General features: G+C 40.0%; 1 protein-coding gene across 4 annotated transcripts in view; it reads left to right on the top strand.

Moving 5' to 3' along the window:
• Window positions 1-22069, top strand: part of parvb (parvin, beta) — an 83099-nt gene that overhangs the window by 16220 nt on the left and 44810 nt on the right. Inside the window, exon 1 of one of the 4 annotated variants that reach the window (XM_039760613.1) lies at window positions 3371-3435. The exons of 1 other annotated variant lie outside the window; for it this stretch is intronic. In XM_039760613.1, the coding sequence (XP_039616547.1) occupies window position 3435 (1 nt within the window). In that variant the 5' untranslated portion in view covers window positions 3371-3434. Of the gene's footprint in view, window positions 1-3370; window positions 3436-14101; window positions 14269-19025; window positions 19196-22069 lie in introns of those variants that run through there. 2 more of the 4 variants (XM_039760611.1, XM_039760612.1) reach the window with 2 other exon arrangements.

Raw genomic sequence — 22069 nt, 5'->3', positions numbered from 1 at the left:
TATACGCAAATATTTTCTCTAATGCCTGGCCCTTTTGAACTTGGTAATAAATCCATCCATCCATTAACCAACCCGCTATATCCTAACTACAGGGTCATGGGGGGTCTGCTGGAGCCAATCCCAGCCAGCATAGGGCGCAAAGCAGGAAACAAACCTCGGGCAGGGTGCCAGCCCACCGCAGGGCACACACACACAAACACACAACCACACATCAAGCACACGTTGGGGACAATTTAGAATCTCAATGCACCTAACCTGCATGTCTTTGGACTGTGGGAGGAAACGGGTTGGTATATCTTGGGCATGGAATGAAGCTTGTGTGACAAGAGGAAACCAGATGATTTCAAGAAGAACATTATGACTGCCAAGGGGTGATTGTATAGGAGCTACTTACATTTTCTTGTTGTTGTTATAATTTTTTTCAGTAAGGCTAAACATCTTGTTTGTAATTTATTAAAACACTATTTTGTGCAAATCACCTACTTGTGACACATCTATAGCTGTTAGTTAGGGGTGTTTTTTTTTTATTGTTAAAAGGAACGGATATGTGCTTCTGCAGTAGGTATGATGCTTCTAGTGACTTGTCACATTTACATTAGAGCAGATTTAAATGAGGTTAGCCTAATGTGGTATGTATGCTGGAATATTTAAATGCCTTCGGTGTGGATGTGGGGTGGCTTGTCATATTATAACTTTGTTTGTAAAGATTTGAGGAGGTGTTTCTGAGGTAGTAAGTAAAAATGACTAGTCACTATAGGAGGTACATTTTTTTTTCTCCCATGGAGCTCTCTTTCAGCTGTTGTTTGATTATGCAGAGTTGAAAACAGAGCAGAGGGACCAAGAAATTTATAAAATATTTATTGATTCTAGGATCTTCTTGAGACATCAGTTGAAATGGGAGCCCAGTTCTGAAAGATACCAACATTGCATATTTTACTACCATGCCAGCTAGTTTCATTTTCCAGGTCCTGATTCTTCATTACTGTTTTGTAATAATTCTTCCTTGAAGAGAAAATGCACAACAGTGAATGAGGACTGGCTAGTTTAACACTGAGCTGTAGCTCTGTGCTGTTACTGTTAGGCAGTTATAGTAAGCAGGAAATGCAATCTAGTGCTGATTGTGTGCTGTGAGCAGTCCGAAACGTTTACATTTCTGTTAATAATTAGTGATAATTTACTTCCTGAAAGACCACAGGCAAGAATGGGCAGCAGATGGAAATCTGGATGGATTTGAATAAGATGACATATACATGGCCTTATGACCCAAAAAGATGTGAAGTCTAGATTGAGATAATGAGGAGGATCTAGGCACACTGTAATCATGACTCTTTTAGAGCAAGGAGATGGTTTCTCATTTTTCTAAAGAGAAACATTCTGCTAGTGGTGTTTAGTCCTATAATATCACAGTTGCCGTTGCAGATTAAACCACCTACCTTGTACTTGCTGAAATGATCAGTGTCTCACTTTGAATCCTAATTCTATAAGCCTGAAAAGAGACTTTACACATGTAGGCTGGTTTGTGCCATGATATGAGCTTTATTTAAAAAAAAAAAAGTTTTAAAATGCTTATGAGGTTTATTCCAGTGATTTGGTAATAAAGAAACAAAACTAGAATTTCTTAGCAACGCACACAAAGTGGTATGTAGTTTCAGAAAAATCAAATGAAGTAAGTTTGGGGGTTGGTTCTGCTATTTCACAGATTCATTATCTTGTGTCTGAGTCTCACAGCAGATTGTGTTCTGTCTGGAGTGTGGACATTCTCCCCATATCCACGTGGGTGTTTCTCCCATATTCACAAAGATGCAAATGGTAAGTGGATTGGTAACTCTAAACTGGCCCCAGAGCCCGGTGTGAAGTGTGTTTTCCTTGACTAACAGATGCCTTGTCCAGGGATGTTCTCTTACCTTATTGTCTTATGTTGCCAGGATAAGCTCTTGAACCTCCACAAAACTGAAATGATTTAAGTGGGTTTGAAAATGTGTGTAAAATAAGCACAAGATGCTAAAGTTTATTTATCCATCTATCCATTTTCATAACAGGCTTATCCTAGGCAGGGTCATGGGGGCAGCCGGAGACTGCAGTCCTCAAGTGAAAGGCAGGAACCACATCTAGACAGGGCGCCAATCCATGACAGGATGAATGCACGTGCACAATAATGCACACACCAAGACCAGTTTAGAAACTCCAGTCCACCTAACTTGCAAGTCTTTGCACTGTGGGATGAAACTGGAACACTCAGGGGGAAACAGACACATGGAAAACTTACAGACTCCATGGGAGAAGCAACCAGAATGCTTACCGCAGTCTCCATATTGCATGGCAGTAGCAGTACCACTGCACCATTGTGCCACCCAAAATGAATTTATATGAAAACAAATACCGTATTTCAAAGAAATTTAAACTGGTTACATCAGATTGAGAACAAAACTAAACCATTTTTAATAAATTTGCAAAAACCTCAAGTAAACTTTTTCATGTTGTCATTATGGGGTGTTGTGTGTAGAATTCAGAGGGAAAAAATGAATTTAATCCATTTTGGAATAAGGCTGTAACATAACAAAATGTGGAAAAAGTGATGCGCTGTGAATACTTTCTGGATGCATTGTAATTAAAAAATGTTTTTGAAATGGCCAATAGTTTTGTATTGTAACAGCACTATCAGAAAAATTTTGATTCTTGTTAATAAATGCAAGTTCAAAAACAAGTACCTGAAGTGAAAATACAAGAGGATAAATATCATGGCCTTTATATGGGGCCTTACATATTCATGCGGTACAGTGGGGGTCTTTGAAGGAACAAAAGTTGTGAACCACTGCTCTATGGGACGGTACTGATGCTGCAAGCTGTACTGACTGTGTATTACCTGTATAATAATCATGGTGGCACCCTTTTATTGCCTGGAGTGAAGAAAATATGTCTCTCTAATAAAGATAGCTGTCGAAATGTTCTCAGTTCACTGCCCTGGCATCCATATTAGATAATTTTATCTGTTACATACACATGTTAATTGTGAAAGTGTTTAAAAACAAGTAGTGCATGAGCTTATAGAAGCGAGTAACTTGATTGTGAGAGCAGCTTCATAAAAATGAGAAGCCAGCCAGAATTCTGTTCTATTTCATGGTGGATTCTACTATGTTGGTTGCTTTAGATGAGCTACAAAATAGAATTTACCAGTCAAAAAGAGAGATATGCAACTAACATTTTTATTTTTAATGAGCCTCAAATAGAATATTATGACCCCATCTCATCCTTCCCGTTGTGTTTGACACCTTATCAGTAGGCAGATGCTGTCCGTGCATTTCCTTTTTTTGACCTGAAACGCATCACACTGATATGCAAGTCATGCTTGAAATGCAATATACGTATTAAATAGTAGAGGTCATGCTGAATTCTTGTCTTTCAAGGTTCCAGAGGGCAAACCTAGAAGAGGAAAAAGTAAGTTGTTGGGGTGTCTGATCTACCAGCTCTGGGGTTACACACTGCTTACTTTATTTTATAAAGCTAAAGCTTCCTTTCCATTTTGGTTTCACTCTGCACCACTGTTAGCATTAATTTCAGCTTGCCTCTAGCAAAAAAAAAAATTTATATGTACGTATGTATTTGTTGGTTGTTTTTTCCACTCTCGCTCCTTCTGTCTTTTTAAATATGAATGTAAAAAATCAGCACACCTTTATCCTTTTTTAACTATGGTAATGAAAATACATTTTTCTTAAAACCTGTATCTATTTGTTCTTCACTTAATATTAGTTTCAAGATTTTCTTTAAGGTGAATAGTACTAGGGTATTGTACCATGTTAGCCATTATGAATGTAGAGAAAAGCCAAGCAAAATGACACCTTTTATTGGCTAACTAAAAAGATTACAATATGCAAGCTTTCGAGGCAACTCGGGCCCCTTCTTCAGGCAAGATGTAAAAAAAATTGAAAAAAGTTCTGAGATGATTCAGCTTTACATCAACAAAACTCACAATTTCAGCAAGTGTGTGTTGACTTTTTATATAGTCAGCGTCTATTTGACTTAGAAACTCTGTTTCCAGTTTCAGGATGGAATGGGATATGTTTATATAAGATAAAGTTTAATACTGTATAAGCTTCTGTTGTTAAAAGGTGGACCAACTTTAAACTTTTCGATTATAATCTTTTGTGCAAGAACATATTTAAAATAAGATTTCTTGTGTAGAGTGGCCATCCTTTTAAATACTTAAAAGAGAACACTGCTTTAAAACCATGCACCACAAGAGGGCAGAAAGGGTAAACTTATAAAACAGTTGTCTTCCTAGGTTTATTGATCAATTTCAGATTGTAGAGCTTTTTGTGTAATTAAAAGATTTTCTTCCTTCCATTTCTTTTCTGAACTCGCTTGATTAAATTTTAGAATCTTGGAGAGTCAGTATCTATTGCAGAAGAATTGAATGCAAAAGCATTGGTTATAAGGCAGAAAACACTGGATGGCATTAGCTCATTCTGAGCACATATTACAGTAATTAATGCAACCTGTATGTCTTTGGTATATGGGAGGAAAGCTAGAGCCTGTAATGTAAAACTGGCGTAGATGCTGAGAGAACATGCAAACTCCACACACAGTGACCTGGTCACTTTGCAGCCACATAACAGATTTTTGCGTAGTGCTTTTAGTTTCTGCCTGAATGGACTGCAGGTGTAAATGTTCTTGTGTGCTGAAGTGCTCATTTTGTGCCCCTTGGCTCCACCTCTACACCAACATATAATTTTATTTTATTTTTTTAGTCTAGACACTGCCTGCCCTGCAGCTCCTCTTCTAGATGATTAAAGCCCCTACCCAGATGTTATCCCACTCATTTTTGCTTTGATGGCTTTTTCTCCATGGCAGCTTGCTCTGAGAAGGGTTATTAACAGGGTTTTGGGGAGGTGCTCAGTATATTCACTCTCCATGCTTCCCTTGTTTTTGAGTTTGACAAGTTTTCTTGCACCCAATGTAGACTGGAACTGTGATACAGTCTGAAACCTCTCTGTTTTTAACAGTAAAGTAATGTAGTCTTGGTTGAATACTTATGCTACATTCCTAAATGTATTGTGTGGTGATTTAGAACTTTTGTCATTTTACTGACTTTCTGATTTGTTTTCGTAAATATAATTCTGGTGCTTTTGTAAAACATTTTTAAGACTGTGCCATTTTGTGAAAGTGCTACATAGTGCTCTTGGTATAGTTTTGCCTAAAACTGTATCTGTGTTGCTAATTCTAATGGTCAGTCCTAGCTTTTCATTCCTGGTGCTAAATTTTTGGATCACTATACACTTTATTTTTTTAGAACGTGTACTGCAGCTTTCATAATATTTTAAGCTTAATTAAGCGTTCAGGAGTGATTGTACAAATTACATGACAGACAATGTGAAGTTTTAATTATTTCCAGTAAGAGGTGTGTTTTGGGTAAATTGGTCCCATATAAGTGTGTGTGTGTGGTTTGTGTATAATGGGCTGGCACCCCATCCAGGGTTGATTCCTGCATTACCCCTATTGCTCTTTAAGACTGGCTTTATCTTCTATGACACTCAACTGGACTAGCATTTTCAATAATGAACAAATGGATAGATGACAATTAAGTCATGGTCAGTGAGAATGATGGCCCTAAGCCTTGTGCCTCCATCCAGTCCTGGAAGTAAGGTGATTCATGCATCTCTTGTGAAACACAGCACCTAGGTCACTCTGCTGAGGTTTCTGCAATGTTCCTCACTGCCATCCAATACCATTGTGGCTTTTCTCCTAATTGACATACCGTGTACTTGCGCAGCCATGTTTTTTTTTCAGCCATGTCACCTGGCTGTGTGCTGCTCACCATGTGAAGGACTTGAAGCTCAATAATATGGGGGATCTTATTCTTCGTTGTTCGGCTGCTCCCATTAGGGATTGCCACAGCGAATCATCTTTTTCCCATATCTTCCTGTCCTCTGCATCTTGCTCTGTCACATCTATCACCTGCATGTCCTCTCTCACCACATCCTTAAACCTTCTCCTAGGCCATCCTCTTTTCCTCTTTCCTGGCCCCTCTATCCTTAACATCCTTTTCCCAATATACCTGGCATCTCTACTCTGCACATGTCTAAAGCAACACAATCTCGCCTCTCTGACTTTGTCTCCCAATCGTCCAACCTGAGCTGACCCTCAAATGTACTCATTTCTAATCCTGTCCATCCTCATCATACCCAACGCAAATCTTAGCATATTTAATTCCTCGCTAGTGCATATCTCCACCTCTCCAGGGTCTCTTGAACCTGCTCTCTACTCTCTCACTATGGTTCACAATGTCATCAGCAAACATCATAGTCCATGGGGACTCCTGTCTAATCTCGTCTGTCAACCTGTCCATCACCATTGCAAATAAGAAAGGGCTCAGAGCCGATCCCTGATGTAATCCCACCTCCATGTTGAATGCATCCGTCACTCCTACCACAGACCTCACCACTGTCGTACTTTCCACGTACATATCCTGTAAAACTCTTACATACTTCTCTGCCACTCCCGACTTCCTCATACAATACCACGACTTCTCTTGATGCACCCTGTCATAAGCTTTCTCCAAGTCCACAAAGACAGTGAAACTCCTTCTGACCTTCTCTATACTTCTCTCTCAATACCCTCAGATCAAAAGTTGCATCTGTGCTGATCTTTCCTGGCATGAAACCATACTGCTGCTTGCTAATCATCATCCCTCCTTGACACCATACCTACCCATCACCTCCTCATCTCTTCTGTTCCCTTCACCAACATGTCCATTGAAATCCGCTCCAATCACCACTTTCTGTCCCTTGGGTACACTGTCCATCACTTCATCCAACTCACTCCAGAATTCCTCTTTCTCATGCATCACACACCCAACTTTCGGGGCATATGCACTAACAACATTCATCATCACACCTCCAATTTCCAGCTTCATAATCATTACTCTGTCTGATGCTCTTTTCACCTCCAAAATACTCTTGACATACTGTTCCCTTAGAATAACCCCTACCCCATTTCTCATCCCATCCACACCATGGTAGAACAATTTGAATCCACCTCTGATCCACCTGGCCTTACTCCCCTTCCATTTAGTCTCTTGCATGCACAATATATCAGCCTTCCTTCTTTCCATCATATCGGCTAACTCTCTCCTCTTACCAGTCATACTGCCAACATTCAAAGTTCCTACCCTCAGTTCCACTCTCTTTACCTTTCTCCTGCCTCCTGACACATCTACCCCACTTCTTCTACTACTTTGACCAACAGCAGTCGAATTTCCGCCAGTAACCCTGTTGGCTAACAATACTAGTGGCAGCCGTTGTTAAACCGGGCCTTGACCTATCCAGTATGGAAATTTGTATTGTTGTCTGCACATTGATCTGGCAAAATTTTACACCGGATTCCCTTCCTGATGTAACCCTCCATATTTTTCCGGGCTTGGGACCGGCATGAAGAAACACACTGGTTTGTGCATCCTCTGTGGCTGGATTAATGATATCGAGGATGAAGCTTGCAATTATTTGATCGAGTAGAACAGTCTGAGAGTTTTAAAGTGTATGAATGGTATTTGCAATGAATACAATCAGTCGGTCAATGTAACGTGCTTCACTGTCAACAGAGCTCACTGGGGTACTTTTCCTCTCAGTAATCTCACCTGCTCATGCCTTCATTATTTTCCTCATAGCCATGGCATGCAGCCATTTACTATGAGAAGCACCCAGAGTTTAATTTTGTGGCGGTAGGTAGCGAAGTAACTCGCACTGCCAACTCATGGGTTGCATTACACATTTCATAACATAAGTTCTTGATTGAGACTAAGATCAAGGTTCAAGGCCCAGTGGTTTGTGAATTTTTGCATGACACACGGACAACTCCAAGAATTTTATATACAGATAGATAAATTATATACACATCAGTTTAATCATAATTTATGGTTTATCCAGCTATATGTTTTCAAATTCAGCATCAAGGTGTTCTCTAGAGCCTGTTGTGCCAAAACTGGGTTATCCTCTTCACATATGTTCTGCTGATTTAACCTGGTTTGCCTGCTGTGCCCAAATCTTTTTCCTTCATTCTCTGTAGTTCTGGAAAGTGTTTTGGTGTAACGCCCATTCTTCACATTGTCATCTTTCATGGCCTCCTTCTGGACCTCATCTTAGCGCAAAATTGAAACTCAGTAATCCCATGGCACACTCTTGCATTAGCTAACACCTTTAGACAGGGCCACTTTAAAGGGGGAATTTAACGTGCAAGTCACTGGAATGTGGGACTCTTAAGGAATTAGCACTTTACAGAGCAATTCATGTTACAAGATACAACAAGCCATTGCTTCTGAATAATTTAATTAAGCCTAAACACTGTCACATAGGATAAATAAGCATTAATACTCAGACACTTTTTTAACCAACTTACAGGATCTCACAGCTATGCTACATGTACACTGTCTAATTTGTTTAGTTTGAGACTTTACCATCTTGGGATTTTAGCAGAAGGAAATTGTTTTAATTGGAGAATCCTCACTTCAGTGCTCCTAAAAGCCTTAAGTAATGTTCATCCATTAAAATAACTAAATTAGCAAGTTACCCAAAAAGTGAAAGCAACAGAATTTAATTACAAAAAACTCCAGATTTAGTGAGGAATGCTTCTCAAGCTGAACATATGGTAAATGAGGAAAAAAAAAGGTGATATTAAAAGGTGTCAGAGGCGACGCCCCGGCCGGGACGCCATGAAGGACCGGAAAAGGGCATGCGCCGGCCTTGGATCTCGTGGGGGCTGCCACCCTGGTTGCTTTGGGGGCCATGGGCACAGAGCTTTGAAGCTCCACCCTGTAGGGGCCCTGTGATATCCCGTGTAGTGGGAAGTGGCCCCAGCCTACACTCTGGACATCTGATAGTTCATGAACCGAACGGGATCAAATGGAGAGATGAGACACAGACAAAAATTGAAGGGTGAATGGTGCAAATTTATTTACAAGAGTGCTGTACACAAAAAAATATAGTAGTGTCAGGTGGGCCTTAAGACACAGTCCTTCAACCCTGACTCTTCAAAAAGAAATAAAAACAAACAAAAAGGAAAAATATGGTGTATTTACAAAAACTACAAAAACTACACACACACGCTCCAATAATGAAGGTTGTCTTCTTTTATCCCTGGTTCAAGACGTTCCTCCAGCAGGAAAGAAATATGCACAAAAACAAGTGTGTGTATATACAAAAATAAAACAATTGCACCAAACCCAAAATCAAAAACTATCCCAGCACCAAATAAGTATATATACCTCCACCAAAAATAATCACTAGGAGATATATAACTCTATATACAAAAAGAATATATACAAAAGAATATATGCAAAAGCCACCAAAATTACAACTGCTCCTACAAATAGCTCAGCAGTGCTTATTCCTACCTCGCTCTTAGGTCCACTGACGACCCCTGTTGGCCGGTAACTCTTTAAATATAACCAGCAAGATTGTCCAGCCAATCTGCCAACATGTCTACCTCATGCACCTATCCCGGTAGACGGTAGCGCATTCACGCCACACGCCGCGACACGCCCGAGCAACTATGTATTTAAAACCAAACTACTGTGGGTCGCGCACGCGTATAAGCCCTCCGGTACAGCCAACGGCTATGCTGAGCTCAAGCACGATCGTGGTTGACTCACCAGTAAGTAAAATCATTTCTCTAACATTATGGGATCCCCATCTCTGACTCAATCAATCAAATGCCGGCTTTCTCTTTTAGGCGCGCCGCACTTTAAACCGCCTGCACTAGGCAGGCTGCGAGGACACCGGATCGTAAAAATGAACACATGCGGCGGAGCCCGTACTGGACATTATACCGGCCCCATGTGTGTCCAACACCCCGCGCCTCACAGCGCCACCCACTAGATGGCCCGCATTCCTGCGACAGCGCCCTGAACACACCAACGGTAAGTGCACTTTCTTATAGCAAATATAAATGCTGCTACATACTTAAATTTGGTAAGACGCGACCCGCGCATTACCACAGGCCCATGGTTGCCGCCAGGGGGCGCCCCCATGCCTTTGGAGCCTTGGACCTCAGCACTTCTGCCACACCAGGAAGTGCTGGGGGGAAGAAGAGCAGGGACACCCAGAGTGCTTCCGGGGATGCAGCCGGCACTTTCGCCACACAGGGGCGTGTCGGCGGGTGATTGCCGGAACCCACCTGGAGTGACATCCGGGTGATAATAAAAGGGGCAGCCTCCCTTCATTCGAGGCAAGAGTTGGGAGTGGAGTGGACTGAGCTGGAGAAGAGAGAAGGAGGCGGTCTGAAGAGAAAGGCATTGTGTGGCCAGGACTTTGGGGATTTTGTGGTGCACTTTAAGACTGTAAATATTGTAAATAAACATGTTTGTGGGTGACATGAACATGTCTGCCTGTCTGTGTCTGGGCCAGTCTCCACAAAGGACATATCTTTTTTAAACATTTTTTGACACCAGCCAATGGGATAAAAGCATTAAATCCAAAATAAACCAACTTCAATGCTTCACTTGAAAGCATTAAGGCCAGTCTGTTGAGATGCCTAATAAAAATAAATATTTTAAAAGAAGGTAAACAAAATAGAAACCTTTCTGTTCAGACTTTACACTTATAAAGGTTACACTGGGGAAAAAAGCAGACTGCTGCCTTGTGCAGTTTTGTGTGTCCATCTTTACACTGAGTTGCCAGTTTTAGGTGTACCTCACCCTTTATCAAACAAATTCCTCATTCCAACACATCATACATCAAATGATAGTGGTGTGTAGTGAAAATCAGGCAGAGCAGCATCTTTAGCCTCGATTAGTGTTCAGCTCTGCATTGGCATTGGCAAAACAAGTGACCTTAATGACTGTGAAGGTGGCCTTGATAGTTGGCACTGTCGATTCTAGCATCTCCTAAACTGCTGTTGATTTCATGGATTTAACAAGTGATTAGTGAACCTTTGGATGAACACCACATGTAGATCAAAGAGGTCAAAGCAGAATGGTCAGAATCGTACAAGCAAACAGACAGACCCTAACAAAGCAAATTACATTTTGGATTCAACACTGGTGTGCAGAGTTCCATCTTTAAACACAACACCATTTTGTCTCAGATACTCAAATTAGCTATAATATCCGAAGACCATATCGGATGCCAACATTGTCCACAAAAAAACAAAGTGTGTTCCTAGTGGGCACATGCTCATCAAAAGTGGATTAATGAGTGGTGCAAAAAAGTTACTTGATTGGATAAATTCAAGTTCCTTTTGCATTATGCAGAATTTGGCATAATGGCACAATTCCACGTAATCATCCTGTTTGCTGTCGATAGTCCATGACTGTGGCAGTAGTGTGATGGTGTAGAGAACATTTTCCTGAAACCTGTTAAGGTCGCCTAATACTTCTTGAAGAACATGTGAACAGCAAATTGTTGCCGACTAACTTCATGCTTTCATGACTAGAGTTTATCCAAAATATGAATCAATATAATAATGCACCATGTCAGAAGGCAAGTATTGTCACCGAAGGGTTCCAGAATGTGACAGTGAGCATTCATTGCTTTACAGTTCCTGGATCTCAACCCTATCAAGCATTTTTGGGAGGTGGTGAGAATTGTTGTTTGTAGTAAGACATCAGCTACCTAGCTTGCACACAATCATTTTTGCATTGTACAACATTCCAGAACAACACAACCAATCTTGTTAATCCATGCCCAGATAATTCTGCATCGTACAACATTCCTGAATGACACAGCCAATCTTGTTAATCCATGCCCAGAAAAAGGCAATTGGAGGTGCAATATGCTACTAGATAAGGTGTATGTAATTAATTGCTAACTACATGTAAAATGTATCGTAATATTCCCTACAATAAAAATAATGACAGTCAGACTACAAGGTAAGTCCTAGGTGTCTCTTGGAACACTGTTCTCCTGCAGTCCTGTGATGGTCTGGGCTAGCTCCACCCTCCTTTTGCCTCTTGAACCCGAACTGTCTATAGTCATGTACCAAAATGAGCCGAGCAAATGGTGACACACACATCCAGCCAAGGGGTTGGTGCAAAAGTGTCAGTGCTTTTATTTAAAGTAAAACCATAAACAAAAGTGTCCAAAGTGCAGTGCAAACATTGTTCCATAAATAAATAAGTAGTCAATAAATAATCCAGTAAAACCCCCTGCAAGTTAAGTCTGTAAATAATTCCTACAATAAAAACAGGATAAAACCATGTAGTCATCAGTTTCTCTTCTTATCCTTTCTAAGCACAGCCCATCTTCCTCTTTCCATCTCCCTGATTCACCCTACTCAGTTGGTTTTGCAGCTGGTGGAGACACCAGCATCAGTGGTCAAAACCTCTGGCTCTTGCCACGGCCGCCTCCATCAGCATCTGCCATGATCCCCCGAGCCAACCATCCCTCTGTCTTCCTCATACCCTTCATGGCATCTACCAGATCCCTAGGAGGGCACCACCACCATCATACCCACTTGGTCCATAAAGTCAGCAGGGATGATCCACCGTTAGAGCAATGGTTGCTCACTGTTTTGCAGGGCTCCTGACCACTCTGAATCTTTACCCTCTTGCTGGCTCAGGCTCCCTGGTACTGCTGTCATGGCTCTCTTGCTCTGTTCCTGTTCTGTGTCTCTCCCCCTCTGCCATTCAGGTTTCTCTTATATCGGCTCAGTTGGGCACAGATGTGAGGTTCTGCCCACTCCAAGATGTGAATACAGCACCTGACTGATCCACTTGCATCTTCACGTGAGTGAGCACCACAGTCAACACACAAGCAACGCCGTCATGCGCATACCTGCACCCAATCTGAGCCAGCATGCTCTCGAGACTTGATTATTTAAAATCTGTTAAAAAAATACGGCTCAGATCAGTTTTCATAAGTCCCTCCAATCCTTGCTTTTAAAACCACAGGAGATCCACAAATTTACAAGATGTCGGTGATCTGCATTTGTTGATCTGTATTCTATAATTTCTCTGTTTCCCAGTGCTTTAGACTTTGGAGCTCCATTCTAAAAACACCCATTTTGTTGGGCAGCTTGTGGCAGAGGAGTCCACTGAAGTGGAAAGAAGGGAATGCTGACTGAGTTTCCTTCTCTTGTCAGCTTTCCCCAGCCACTGCCACACATTACAATATATATTTCAGAAGCAAAACATACTTTTGTAGTGTATAGCTTCATTAGGATTAATGCCAAGGGAACATCAATGCCAATGCAGATGTGCACTACTGTAACACTATACACTCTAGTATTTGTGGAACAAATACAAGAACCTGGCCACTTCTGTAACTGAAATGAGAAGTAATAAAGTTCTGAGAATTGTATCCTGTGGCTTAACTGAGGTTTCAGTCGGCTTTTCTGATATAGTCAAATTGAATCCAAAGCTCTGCAGTCAGTCACAAATGTATTCTGTCCAAAGGCCCTGATTTTCCCCACCCCTAAGCTCACCATTTGCTGTCATAGCTCTGACATGTCTGCCGATGACACATGGCTTAGTCACAGTGGCAGCTGCTGTAAATAGCCAGAGCTAAATTTAAAGAGTTACCAAGTGCCTCTTCTACCATTTCCCTTATTATACTGGCTGTGTGTGGAAGTTGCTACTGTGACTACACTGAATATGTGAAGTCTGCAGGACCCCCTGTTTTAGAAGCTGCTGTTTTAAATGAAGAAATGTCTTGTCTGGGTGATCCTGCTAGCCTGAATTGTCCTAGAAAGATTTCTAAGGATTTTAACAACAGTGAAGTTACCAACAGATCACACATACTTCTCACTGTTCTTTTTTTTTTTTTTTTGGGAATCCTTCTCTTGTCCATGTCAAACCACTTTTACAAGGCCCAAGTTTATGTTAGAACATTTAGACCAATTTTGATGACAACAGACCATTCTGTCTGTCTAAGCTTGTCAATCCTGTTGCCTTAATTTCTCCAAAATTACATCAAGTTTTGGAATTCCCTGCCTTTTAGCAGAAACAGACTAAACATCTGCCATCTAGTTCAGTGCCCACCCTGCACTCTCCTTTCCAAATATTACCCACATACCCCCACCTCGTACATACACTTTATTTGGATTCTTTGGGGAGGGGGGGTATACGGCCTGGTGTTGTGTGTCCATCCCCCGTCACAGAACCTGGCCTGGATTGTCACTGTTCCAGGATAGTGACCAAAATAACATGCCGTGCCTGCCCGAGACTCCGTTTTTCCTCTCAGCAATTCACTTAATTTCTGACGCCACCTCTGCATATCTCTTTGGATGTCAAGTCTGACAGCATGGCGGGCCTGCTGTGTGGCACCAAAAGGAGGAGACCAGGTATGTTTCTTTCTTTTGAAGGGTTGTGATAGTGCAGTGGACATTGGAGAGATGTATGATGGGGTTAAGTATTTATTTATTTATTATTATTTAGAGGGACTATCATAGTTACAGTCTTGGAGGCCTACAGTGGCTGAAGGTTTTCATTTTAACCTGTTTCTTGATTAGAGCCTGTTTATTTAGTAATAAAAGAGTATTTTTGGGCTTATTTTTGTTAACTTGCTTGTTACAATTCAGAACCATTAATTGCCTGTTATCGTTTTAAACAGCTGCATTAAGATTTTAATTGTTACCTGTTTTCTTAACGAGACGTCAGTTAATAACGAGGTGCAAGGGACAACGGATCCACCAGCTCTCCAGCTAACTGGCTTCCATTTAAACTTGTGTACGTACACCATGAAGTATCAGTGTTAATACAATATTTTGAAATAAGTGAAAGAGAAGGGAAGGTCCACAAAATATATGGATACATTTCTCAGACAACAAAAAAAATATATACAGTTTTCATCTTGGAAGAATGAAAGTACTAACAAGCCATATAATTTAACACCAAATTTCATTATCTGCTAGGCCTGGGTTCTAATTACAAAACTGGTTAGAACGAAAACCTGCATCCACTGCAGACCTCCAGGACCAGAGTTGAGTACCCCTGCTCTAGGGGCTTGACATGACCACTGTATTTGTATTTTATTTCATATGTAATTGGATATTCTCCTTGTATGCATTATTTGATACAATGCACTTTCAGTAATGCTTAAAAACTATTAATGTCCTAATCCCAATTAAAGCAGCATAACCTGTAAAATGAAAGCGTAACCATAGAAGTGGGAAACACAACAGACTTTTTGCTGTTCACAGGTTTGAAACCCACGACCACTCTTGTTTATCGAAGGCAGAATCATGTAATAGTTGGTGTGCAACAACTCAGTTTTTTTCTATTCGTGTTACTTATAAGTGGTGTAGAAGAAATAACCCTGCTTAATTGAATACAATATTTTCATACGGCTTTTAATAAGCTCTTTTCCAAGAAAGTTAAGAATTGTAGTACTGTTAGAGCTGTTAATTGCTATATGGTGTAAGCAGTTTATTTTACTAGCAGTAACTGCCAATTACCAGCAGGCTAAGCCTTTTTAATAGCTATCCCTGTGCATCGACACAGCACTTCATAGGAGTAGGGCAACATTGTATTTTCCAACTGTTTGAGTACAGAAGTAGGATTTTAATCTTGGATAAGCAATGAATGTGGTATGCACTCAGTTAATACAGCCTTTTGATATACACTTTAGAATTGTGTCTTAGGCAAGAGATATGTTCTTAGGAACCAAGTATAGGGGAAAATTCCAAATTGTGAAATGTCCTTAGATGTCCCCTTTCAATGTACACAAAGCCAAATGCTCACACCCTTTAATCAGAGTCAGGCAAATCTTATATGATGTATGTGGTGAGTAAGATAAAACAATAATATGAGATAAGTGCATATTGCTTCTTTTGGTGCCACCAGGGATGAGATACAGTGTTGTTATTAGGGGGGTTGCTTCTGGGGCTTTAGCCCCTTTTCACAGATGTCCAGTTTCTGATTTTCATGCGGAAACCCCCTCCCATTCTTCATATCCACAAAACTTCACAGGGGACTCCCACTCCCCGCTCTTCAACTAGCGACAGAGATGGGGCTAAGATTATAATAAATGCTAAAACTAGTGACGCCCCTGGTGAGACAGAATATTTCTATGGCATGACTCTTTTTTTTTTTTCTTGTGCACAGGAAACGTATGTCACTCTATTTTTCATGCTACCATGTGCCAGTGTTAGTGAGACAGATCAAGTGTGTATGAGATAAGAATCTCCCACTTTTTAATGCTGCAATGAGTGAGTTGGCAGGAGTATAAGAAGCTGTTCTTATGCCATATAAAGAAAAAAAATTCAACAATGTTTAATGCCACTTTGCATGTAGTTTACATCATGCTAGTTTAATTAGCTTAATTTTAGGTTCTGCTATAGTGTGGTGGGTTGATAGAAAGAATACTCTAAATGGTGAACATGTAGCATTCTATCCTGGTATATATTTAAAAAATCCAGATGTTATCATCTGGCTGGTGTCTTTATGTATTTACACTACTCTGGCATTTCACCTTATTTTTCATTTAACATTGTGCATGTGCCTTGTGAGTCCTCAGACTATATTTTTCTGCTGTATTAAAAAGGTGTGATTTGTAGAATTAATTGACTATTAAACTATTGTCATAGCATAACATTACTAACTCCATCTAGTCTGAAGTGATGGTCGAGAAGAAATTTTGAACTGGTGTTTTCCTGGATAACCAAAATAATAATGTTTCTAATCAAATTGACATATATGCAGACCAATGCTAGACATGACAAAAAAATTCTTGCATTACTTGTGTCACATGATCCATATGTGAAAATATCCAGTCATATACAACTAAGAATACAATACTACTTACTTTTTGTATAGCACGCTTCACTAAGTGCAGGTACAGATTGCTATGTACAATTCGTACACAATGTTCTAATTACTAAAATTACTAAATACAGAAGTGGTACACACATAAATGTAGATTTGTTAAAAGACACAGAGTACAAGGTAGAATGTGATTAAACATAAATGGAAACCAACAATATCTATCCATTAATTAATTGATTAACTATTTCCATTTGGTAAAGGTGGAACTTAAAATTGTAAAAAAAGAAAGTCAAAAATAAAGTTGCAGTCCTGGAGACTTCAGGCCAACTAGCCACCTACACACTCCTAGGTTTTCTTTGGTTGAGTCTATGCTGGCCATCCAGTCTGACGAGAAAATCTTTTCATTCGATAATTCCAACTCTCCTTTTATACAAAATGACTTTTCCATATGCAGTAGAGCAGCCTGTCAGCACAGCAGTGGCACCAAGTGCCACATAAAGATGCTGAGAAGAGAATCAGAATAGAGAAGAGTTAGTAACTGTGTAAAATATGTGGATGCTTATTTCTGTACAGATGACTAACAATCATGCACAACTAATCACCAGATTTAGACAGGATGTGCTAGACTAAAGTAATAACTCTTCAGTCGGGCTGTTTTTATGCTAATAACATGCAAAACACACACACTTTTTAGAACTGAGGAACTGTCACAACCCTTTCATTCACTGGTCAAGAGTCCTGTCTTCTACTCAAAAACCTGATCCCATATTAATCCATTTCCAGTTCATGTACTGCTCTGATTTTCTGCAAGTATCTGATTTTCTGTAAGACCTGTAGACCACAAATATGTTAGTTCTGGCTGACCAGGGTATACTTCTTATTTTATAGAATTCAGTGAGTTGAAAGGCGAGTATTATGTTCCAACTCTGAGAATTTTGGCGGCACTATTTTATATAAACACAATGCTCTGACTTTGTAAGGTATTTGTATCTCTGATCTGCCCGATAGCATGTGAATAGAGCATTATAGTCCAAAGCATTTTACACATTTAAAGAGACTGAAATACTGGTGTTAACATGTTTACTTACAGTCCTTGACCTGCTCCCCTTAGATATTCAATTATTGGTACATATGGGAATTACCAGGAATCATATGACATATTACAGTATTTTGGGTCTCAGTATAATAATAGAGTGAAATTATTTTCATTGTCTTGAACTGTTGACTGTTGTGACTCAATTTTACAGAATTTTGCAATTCTGATTTTGAGTAATGATATATTTGAAACCATGTCCCTATGGGTAAAATACTGTCAGCTTATTACACCTAGTAAGAAAAACCCTTGACTTGGTTCATCCCTGTTAAAAATAAAGATGTATATTTTCAGTATAAAAGTTTTTCATTAGTCTCTTCAGTAAGACTGGGATTACCTGTAGTATATAACACATACATTGTTACTTCTCATAAATTTAGCTCTGGGTGAGTCCTTATGAGACAAACCCTTAAGTTTACAATATGACTATCACTAATAATTGGGTTTATAATGTTTCAATTTAAAGTAGGATTTGAATATATCCTAAGTTGTGTTTAAAAATTATTGGGGATGTCTTAACATATCTTATCATGATGTACATGTAGACCATTAATATGTTATTTAAAAAAAAAAAAAAATCACACAAAAGCAAAAATAGGACCAGCAGGTTCCAAGGTTGCAAAGTTCCAGGTTAATTGCCCATGGGGTAAGAGAACATCCGTTAGTTATTGCATAATTCAGGAAATTAGTAGCGATTATTTCTTCCTGTAATGTGTTTGCTGGGATTGGCTCCAGCAGACCCCTGTGACCCTGCAGTTTGGATATAGTAGGTTGGATAATGGATGGATGGATGGATGGATGGATGTAATGTCCTCTTTAAACGTAAGAGTATCAACAGAAATAAAGCAATGAAATGGTTGATGTGGCTTCTCACTGATTTGTTCTTCCAGCTATGTGACTCATGATGGTGAGTATGATCTCCCAATCCTCCCTAATCCCTGGGTAAGCCTATACTAGACTGCTCAATGTGCCAAAGACTCTCCATCTTGGATAGTCTTTGACACCTATTCTGTAAATGTCTTCCGGATGTCTTGTTGCTTTACAAGAGAAGTTGGAGGCCTTTGAGCAGATGAAAGGGACACTCCCCACCTCCCACTTTTGCTGTGCTGAGTACTGAGGATGTTAATTAAGTGAGTCTTGACAAGCTGGCAGCCGCGCCCAGGGATCAGCAGGGCCGTGCTTGTCTGCAGCCAGTGAGGTGTTGCTTTTGTAACGTGATGCAAGATTCTGGGGGATGGCAGTGTGAATCATGCCAGGGCGCTGCAGATCAGAGCTCTGGATGTCTCGGCGCCGAGAGAGCCTCACCAGTGTGAACCTGCTGTTGGCCAAAGCACAGTAACCAAGCAGGGGGTTATAGGGAGAAACCTAACTCGCAGCCATGGCCAGCCTACTGTTCAAGGGCAAGACAGCAGGTAAGTGAAGCTCAGTACATTTGTAATGGGGGCATGTGTTGGACAGAAGCACACACAGCAGCCCATCAGACAGGGAGAGCATTCTGTGTGTATCTTTCTTCAGCGGAGGCATGCTGGGGCTTGTGGAGACTGCTGAGTCTGCATTTAATATAAGACATTTAAGAGTTTGTAAGGATATCTCACTGGTTTTGACATCTCCACATTTGCACAGCTTACTATGTCTTGAACATTTAGGACAGATGAGAGAACTTACTGGGCAGCACCTTTCTGTAAGAAGAACAATGGGTTCCAGAACTGTAATGCCTTGACTGGTCTTGTAAGATGACATTGTGGAGATGCTGAAAGAACAACATGCTCTAATCCTTTTTTTTTTTGTCATTGGGCTTGAAGTAGGCAAGTGATTGTGAATTCTGGATGGTGATCACTCGGTATAGCTTGATTTCACAAAGCATAGGTTATTAAGGGAATACTATATTAATTGACTTCTATTGACAACAGTGGCTCAATGTTTGTTGGGCCGATGGGCTAGAACAAAAAAATTGGTGCATTCTGACTTTGACACTTTCTCTTTGCAAAATTATGTTTTATGGAGCTGTTAAAATTGCTGACTCCTTGGAAACATGCCTGCAATGGAGTAAATTTCTGAGGACAGGCATCACCTGAAATAGGGTAGACTCACAAGGAGGAACTCCAATGAGAGGATATCTGCCATCGTTAAGTGGTAGCAAAGGAATGAGCAATAATGTGCTGTGAAGAATGGGACCTATGAACTTGAAGCATTAGATATTACAGTGTATGTTGATGATTGGGTGAGACAAGTGAAAAATCTTAGTGGGGCTGTTCAGTGGAACTGACAAAATAAGTAGTTAATAATAAAATGTTCACCACTATTGGGTTGAGAGAAGGAGGTCTGTAGGTTTCTGTCCTACTTTTAGTCTTGCAAAACCTTTGTAGTGAAAATGGTCTTCATCCTTTATTTAAAACAGGGTTTGTTGATCTGCCAATGCACTTCTGCTGGTTCAGATTGGCGAGAGGAAGCTGGGTTGAAACTTTCTTTTTGGAACACAAGCTTTAACCATTTCTGGTGAGAAGTTGAACTTGTCATGGCTTACATTTTGGCATGAGATTTTGGGTATCCTGTCTATTACCACTAGTTCATTGTCGCTGGAAGTTGATGACTATCCTGGCTTCACTGAGTGTAAGACAGGATCCAACCTTGTTTGGGGCCCTAACCTTGTACTAACCTTGCAGACACATTATTCCAAAATAAAATATATTTAGTGTTCCAAAATTTCCAGACTGGTAAGGCATTCTTTAATGTTCTAATATGCAAGACAGACACAATGTGTTAATGGAAGGGTACGATTTCAGAGACTGAAATGCAGAGTGGGGCTACTGAAACGGCATACGTAATTCCAGGAACCTAAATCTGCAAACACTAAATTTCACAGTTCATGGTTTTTTTTTTGTTTTTTTTTTTAAGATCAAAGTAATGTTCATTAGGCTATAACAACAATAATGTGAGTAAAATACGTGGGTCATATTTTCAAATGATTAGAGAGTGAATGGGGTGCTGTTTGTAGTTACGACTAATTTCTGCACTTACTGTCAGTCCAATTGAAGGACTAATTCTGCACTAATATACATAGGCAATAGCATGGTATGATCACTTGTGTGAGGTAGCATGAAAACAACAGAATACATGCTGTTTTAAAGGGATTGTGAAAAAATAATTTAAATTGACAATACGATTTCACAAAGGTAGCATTGAAATTGGGGCAAATCCTAAGAAAAAAAAAATTGGAAAATTAAAGCATCAGGTGTGTGACATTTGAAATTTTGAATTAGATTGACTTGTGCATTAATTATCACTCTTTTTAGGCATTATTAATCAACTGATTTTGCCCTCCATTGGCTGATGTAAACATGCATGTAAATCTCACAACAGCACAGGTCACAAACCTGTGAAGGTGACTTTCTTTTTTTTTTTTTTTTTTACAAACCTGCTATGAAAAGTGTACGTTTGTATAAATTAATACATTCCGAATTATGTTGGCATTCAGTAATTCACAATGTGACAATGATATATCAAGTTTTTATTTTTAGTAAGCAGTATTTATTTTTCAGTTACTAGAGAGAAAATTATTTTAGTATGTACACAGGTTGTGATTGTCATGGGCTGCCTGAATTATGTTCTCATTCTTTATAAACCTATCACAGAAATCCTTCCCACAATCCAGAAAAATCCTCTTTCCTCCTTTTGTTTATTCCTCTTCTCTGTTGAACACTATTCAAACCCTGCTTCCTGAATAACACTATACATTTTAAACAGAAGTGTAAGAGAGCAACTGTCAGAGAAATTTGCTCTTTAGGTTTTCCAGTTTCTTGTCTGCAGTGGAGTAATTCATTTTGGAGGACTAGGGTGTGACTTGATCAAATTGGGGTGAGGGGAGGTAGTATCTTGATTAGTGCAATTGGCGGAGTGGTGGATGTCTGCGCTGGTAACTTGAACATTGTCAGTTCAAATCCTGGCAGTGCCATAGGGAATGCTATTCCATTGAGTCCTTGAGCAAGCTCCTTAACCTGCAATTGCTCCAGGGACACTCTACAGGTAGCTGACCCTGCATTCTGACCACAGGCTTTTCTCTCCCTCTCTGTGTGCATCAGAGAAGTACGTTTGGGTATGCAAAAAAATGGTAACAAATTCTTAATGCAAGAAATTGTATATGACAAATAAAGTGAATTATCAAATAGCATTGAAAAAAAACTAGCGTTTGAAGTTTTAGGTTTATGGTTTAGGAGTAAGACCAGACTCGGCTCTGGACAGAGTGCTACCTCATTACAGAGCACACTCGTGCATTTTTTCCTCTTATA

Source organism: Polypterus senegalus, chromosome 8 (genome assembly GCF_016835505.1).
Source record: "Polypterus senegalus isolate Bchr_013 chromosome 8, ASM1683550v1, whole genome shotgun sequence".
Lineage (NCBI taxonomy): Eukaryota > Metazoa > Chordata > Cladistia > Polypteriformes > Polypteridae > Polypterus > Polypterus senegalus.
Note: the sequence above shows the minus strand (reverse complement) of the source record. Positions and strands in the feature narration are given on the sequence as shown.